This window comes from Octopus bimaculoides, chromosome 25 (assembly GCF_001194135.2).
Source record: "Octopus bimaculoides isolate UCB-OBI-ISO-001 chromosome 25, ASM119413v2, whole genome shotgun sequence".
Taxonomy (NCBI): domain Eukaryota; kingdom Metazoa; phylum Mollusca; class Cephalopoda; order Octopoda; family Octopodidae; genus Octopus; species Octopus bimaculoides.
The window spans coordinates 24,296,193-24,302,998 of NC_069005.1; the positions used below are offsets into that span (position 1 = coordinate 24,296,193).

General features: G+C 37.2%; 1 protein-coding gene across 1 annotated transcript in view; it reads right to left on the reverse strand.

Annotated features, from left to right (window-relative positions):
• Window positions 1-1,256, reverse strand: part of LOC106881396 (uncharacterized) — a 94,982-nt gene extending 93,726 nt beyond the window's left edge. Inside the window, exon 1 of the mRNA XM_052976840.1 lies at window positions 850-1,256. Coding sequence (XP_052832800.1) covers window positions 850-1,241 — 392 coding nt within the window. The 5' untranslated portion in view covers window positions 1,242-1,256. The remainder of the gene's footprint in view (window positions 1-849) is intronic.
• Between the last annotated feature and the right edge of the window lie 5,550 nt (window positions 1,257-6,806).

The following is a 6,806-nucleotide window of genomic DNA, read 5'->3' on the forward strand; positions in this document are numbered from 1 at the left end:
TATATATATATATATATATATATATATATATATATAATATTTATTATATATATATAATATTTATTATATATATATAATATTTATTATATATATATAATATTTATTATATATATTTATATTTATTATATATATAATATTTACTATATATGTATGTATATGTATATATATATAAATATATATATATGTATATATATATACATGTATACATACACATATAAACAGGTGGATATAGTTTTTATACATGCCTATGGCTAGGACCGTCTTGGCAGTAGTATAGGTCTGTGGGCATATCAGTGCACTGGGTCCAATAGTGTTTATATACTAACGGCAATCCATAGGTCAGAACTAGGACCTTAGATTCATGGGGACCCCGAGCAGCTGCTCAGTGTGCCTATGCCTAAGATAGCACTGCTTATGGTAGTATATTCTGATTATAAATCTTGCGGTATTCATTGATTTAGTGGGGGAAAAAATTCAAAGCTAATTTTAATTTTTGCACTGGAGATAAGTGAAATGGGAATAAAATTGCTCCGAGCGGCGTTAAATTATAGCAATAAATAAATAAATAAATAATTAAATGAATGAATGAATAAATAAATCAATGAATAAATAAAGAGACAAAAAAATAATTGCAATGCAACAAAAAAAAAAAAACAAGCAAAAATACTAGAAATGCTTTTTTGTTTCTGTTTCATCATTTTGAAAACAATTTTCTAAGGTTAGATGTTTTTGAACATTACATACCTCTGTACAAAAGAACTTAACTCGGTCCCCACAAAAACGTCTGTCAAATTTTATAAATCCTTTTAGCTTTAAAACGTAAAACTAGAATTAAAAATGCAAACCTACTTTTGTAGTTTTGATTTTTTCTTCCGATCAATCTTTCTTGATAGGACAGTTTTGTGATTAGCCTGAAGTTTAGGATTTCTGTGATATAATGACATTTTCCTGCTGTATCCAAGCTTTGTTCTTGTTGATGTTGTTGCTGTCGTCTCTGCTGCTGCTGCTGCTGTTGTTTTTGTTTCTGAAACACGAAAAGAATTGCAACTACTTCCGGCTGTTTTGTCACCATTAACGGTGTTTTTCGCATGGCTGTTGCTGTAATGTTGATCTTTGCTATTTTCTCCATGTGTCGTCATATGATGGTTGTTCAGTTGTGAATTTCGTGACACTGTCCCGCAAGCTAATTCTCCCGACACATACGATTCAGTTAACAGTAGGCCGTTACGATGGTTTGACATATCTATATAGTCTCTGGAAAATCTGTGTAATTCTTTGTCTATCTTTTGTTGTGTTGCTGTTGTTCTGCTGATGTTGGTTTCGCTTTGAAGTTATCTGCCAGCTTCCCGCCGACTTGCGATGACCAATAAACCCGCTAGGAATATTTACAAATATTAACTCACAGATAACACAACAGCTTCCGGAAAGAACCTCAGTTGTGGTTGGTCAATGATATAATACATAATCATAAAAGCTTGACTGGTCTCATTTAGTCATTAACACACAGATAGAAAAATAAAGTGAAAAAGAAACCCAGAGAAGCAGTTGGTAGAAGGTCTTAGATATCCCACCTTACCCAGTTTTCGTTAGAGAAAACAAACTTATGAGACATGTTAGAAAAGGAGGCACATTTAATTGTGTAAACACACATTGCGTGTCTTGCAATTTCAGATCTAAATAGACAATTAAGGATAAGAAATATGGAGAGAATGTGCAACAAATCACCATATTAACATAGTTTTGGTATGAAATAATCGGTTAGAGACGTTACAGACTGCAAGTAGTCAAAGCTGCAGTGATCTCTGAGACGGAATTGAACAAATACAAAGGAGACGAGCGCCTTGATTGGAGTCAGTTGACAACGAAAGTTGCTTGCCGGTCGTTTGGTTAGTGGGTGGAAGGAAAGATGGCGGAGGCGTTGAAGAGGTAGGAAAACATGATGACAAGAACGAAGTATTTAGGACTACCGTGTATGGGTGTGTGTGTGTGTGTGTGTGTGTGATTGTGTGTGTGTGTGTGTGTGTGTGTGTGAGTATGTGTGTGTGTTTGTGTATGCGTGTCTGTGCGTGCAACAACATTGCTTCTGTGTTTGTTAGAAGAGAAAGAATAAGGGAGAAAGAAGAAAGAAAAACATCTCAAAGGGAAGGAGAGAGTGAGAGAGATATACAGATAGTAAGAAAGAGAGAGAGGGGGAAAGAGAGAGATAGAGGGAAAGAGAGAGAGAAATAAAGCGAGAGGGAGTGAGAAAGAGTGGCGGGGATAAAAACAAAGAGCAGAAAATAGAGGAGTAGACAAGAAGCGATGAAGTGAAAACGGAGGAAAAGAAAGAGAAATGAGCTGAAGAAAGAGTAGATGTTGAGACGGGGACACAAAGGTTGAGTGTATATTTTTGTAGGTGAGTATACATTCTGTTATACATGCCTGACCAATTCTGTTTATATGTGTGACTGTATTTGTTTTGGTGTTAGTATTTCTGTACATGTGTGTAAGTTCAAGTGTGCGTAGATGTATGAAAGTATGTGTGTATGTGTATGTGTATGTGTATGTGTATGTGTATGTGTATATGTATGTGAAGTTCAGTGCGTTAGTGCGTACGAGTGCAAATGTTGTCTTTACGATTACAAGTGGATAGGTCTGTTAGAAGAGTTACGACGTGTTTGTTTCTTTGTAACCAATCAGAACTGGAATCAAGTGAAATGTCAGGGAGAATCAGTCAATTAAAAAAAGTCTAGAGGCCAATCATATCAATGAAAAGAAGTACAATTCATAGGTCATGTCTAGGTCACGGATGTGTGTGTGCACGTGTCTGTGGATGTGTGTGGGTCATTCTTTAAGGGTTGGTAATGAAAGAATGACAATTAGGGTTTCGTAACTGAACGAAAAGAAAATAGATAATAATGAAACAAGCCTGCTTCATTATTTTTCCCCCAGTGTAAAGGATACTTGAAAATGGGAGGAAGTGTAGTAATTAACATGATTATATTGAAAAAAGAAAAAAAGAATAAAAAGACAAAAATTCCCTACCTTAACGAAGGTGAATTTTGCTAATCCTCAAGGATTATGTACATATTCAATTTGATTTGACCCCTTTTCTCTCCTACAGCCCTTTCTCCATCCTTTCTCATGCATAAACTGATTAATCCAATTTTGAGTTAACTTTACCTTAACGGGGAAAAATCTCCAAGGCAACATATAATAACACCTATTCAGAAGATTGCTTTAGAAAAAATGTCCGCCATTTACTCCATCCATTAATTGTTATGATAGCTAGATCTAAATGTAGTCTGTTCATATTGTTGTTGTTGTTGTTGTTTAGCCCCTGGTCAACCGTTATATGATCAAATGTGTCAAAGCCATGATCAATCTTTCTTCATTTGGGAAGTGTCTATCCAGGTGCACATTGTTCAGTGTACCCTTTATTTTGTAAGTTGGAAGGTTATGATTCGATTGCTATCTCTAGCAGATTCAGCGTCTTTTTGAAGCTCCTCTCTCGTGAGATCGTAATGTTACTGCTTAACTCCAGATTATCCCTGATTCAAGAGATCTATGACTAGATGGGTTCAAGCCAAATTCAATTCCCATTTGCTTCTGGATATAATCTATCAAGGATTATATTAGCTCAAACACATTTTCTTTTAACCCTGTAAGGAATAAGTTCTGGGATATTTTACTGATATCGATCCAACTATTCATTTGTCGCCACTTACAGTTCCCTGGAGGGTCGTGGGGATAGAGTCCTCTCAGAAATCTCCTCCATAGGCTCTTACCAGAGACAACTGTAATTAAACTTTCCTGTTGGATTCTCAAATATGACCAATTGAGATTCTTACTCTTTCCCTTGTCTCAGTCATTAGACTGCAGCCATGCTGGAGCACCGCCTTTAAGAATTTTAGTCGAATGAATCAACCCCAGTACTTATTTTTTTAAAGTACTGATACTTATTCTATGTCTTTTTTGCCGAAGCGCTAAGTTATGGGATATGTATATTGGCTGTGTGGTAAGTAGCTTGCTTACCAGCCACATGGATCCGGGTTCAGTCCCACTGCGTGGCACCTTGGGCAAGTGTCTTCTACTATAGCCTCGGGCCGACCAAAGCCTTGAGTGGATTTGGTAGACAGAAACTGAAAGAAGCCCGTCGTATATATGTATATATATATGTATATGTGTGTGTACGTTCGTGTGTCTGTGTTTGTCTCCTCAAAATCGCTTGACAACCGATGGTGGTGTGTTTACGTCTCCGTAACTTAGCGGTTCGGCAAAAGTGACCGATAGAATAAGTACTAGGCTTACAAAGAATAAGTCCTGGGGTCGATTTGCTCGACTAAAGGCGGTGCTCCAGCATGGCCACAGTCAAATGACTGAAACAAGTAAAAGAGAAAAAAATAGTATATATATATGTGTGTGTGTGTGTGTGTTTCCTGGGGCTAAAACAACAGTAACATCGTCCCTTCCAGGACAGCCACATTATGTTGGCAAATAGCCTTTAATTTAAAGAACTGTTACTGAATGTCTCGCTTTCGCCTCTCCCGAAATTGCTGGCCTTGTGCCAAAAGTTTAGTACAAGGCCAGTAATTTCGTAGGAGGGGATAAGTCGATTACATCGACCCCCAGTGTTCAACTGATACTTATTTTATAGACCTTGAAAAGATGGAAGGCAAATTCGACCTTGGCATAAAAACGGACAAAACTCGCCGCTTTTTACAACTATGGTAATAAGCCTTTCCAGGGTCTGAAATTGTTGAGGATGGGAAGGAAAGTCGATTGCGTCGACCCCAGTAAGTAACTGGTACTTATTTCATCGATCCAGAGAGGATGAAAGGCAAAGTTCGACTTCGGCAGAATTTGAACTTAACTTAAAGACGGACAAAGCGCTGCTGAACATTTTGCCCGGAGTGCTATCGATTCTGCCAGCTCGCTGCCTTTAACAGTTATGGTAATAACACTCTTTATTAAGGCAACGAGCTGGCAGAATCGCTAGCACGCCGGTCGAAATGCTTCCTGGTATTTTGGCTGCCGCTACGTTCTGAGTTCAAGTTTTGCTAAGGTCGACTTTACCTTTCATTCTTTAGGATCGATAAATTAAGTACCAGTTGAGTACTGGTTTCGATCTAATTGACTGGCCCCTTCCCCCAAATTTCGGGCCTTATACCTAGAGTAGAAAAGAATAAATCCTTTCTACTATAGGCACAAACCTCTGGTACTTAATTTATCGACCCCGAAAGGATGAAAGGCAAAGTCAATCTCAGCGGAATTTGAACTCAGAATGTAGCGATTCACGGAATACTGCTAAGCATTTCATCTAGCGCACTAACGATTCTGGCACCTTGCCGCCTTAACAGCTATGGTGATAATCCTTTCTACTCTAGGCACAAGGCCCGAAATTTTGGGGGAGGGGGTCAGTCGATTAGATCGACTCCAGTACTCAACTGGTACTTAATTTATCGACCCCAAAAGAATGAAAGGCAAAGTCGACCTCGGCGGAATTTGAACTCAGAATGTAGTGACTCGCGAAATATCAGTAAGCATTTCTTCCAACGCACTAACGATTCTTGCTTCTTTATTGCTCACAAGGGGCTAAACATAGAGGGGACAAACAAGGACAAAGGGATTAAGTCGATTTCATCGACCCCAGTGCGTAATTGGTACTTAATTTATCGACCCCGAAAGGATGAAAGGCAAAGTCGATCTCGGCGGAATTTGAACTCAGAACGTAACGGCAGACGAACTACTGCTGCTAAGCATTTCGCCCGGCGTGCTAACGATTCTGCCAGCTCGCCGCCTTTAACAGCTACGGTAATAATGCCATTGAGAACAGTACTACCAGCAACAACAGCAACAACAACAACAACAACAACAACAACAGTAGCAGCAGCAGCAGCAGTAGCAGTAACAACAATATAATCAAATATAGAAAGATCAACGGCAGTAATCTAAAGAAAAAAAACCGTAACAGCAATAATACGAACAGCAACAACAAAATAACAAGATTATATCATCTTATATAGAAACATCAATGACTATGGCTTTAAAAAAATACATTAATTCCAATAACAAGAACTAGTCTAAAAATGAACACGAACAAGAGTTTACTCCAACTATCAATTCTAATAAAAACAACAACAGCAATAACACAAGAAGCGGTTAGTTAATTTGTTGCAGATAGATGCACCATTTTCTACAAAGGTTGCTTTCTTCTATGTTGATTACCCTGTCATTGTCTGTATTTTGCTTTTAAAATTTATTTTATGGTCTTTTTTCCCCCTTCAAATATATCATAAAAAAAAAACATAACATACACAATATTTAAACAAATTTATTCCTGATTTAGAAAATCGAAATTACCCACAATGCAGGTTAACTTATTGATCTTACAATCATTCAATTAGATTTCATTTTTATTGTATTTTCTTCAAATCTCCGCAAAGCCACCTCGACACGTCTTGCACACAACTATCTCTCTCTATATATGGATATATACTCATTATATCTACTTACTTGAGCTTTTCACTCACACTCCACTCAAAGTACATACTCAAATATACATTCAAGTTTATCGTAACATGTTTAACCGTACAAACTGAGTAATAAGTAATCATTCTTATAAGCTCTGCTCTGTTTTGGTTTTGTTATTAACCCACCAATCGATTCTATCTATCTATCTATCTATCTATCTATCTATCTATCTATCTATCTATCTATCTATCTATCTGTCTATCTATCTATCTGTCTATCTATCTATCTGTCTGTCTATCTATCTATCTATCTATCTATCTATCTATCTATCTATCTATCTATCTATCTATCTA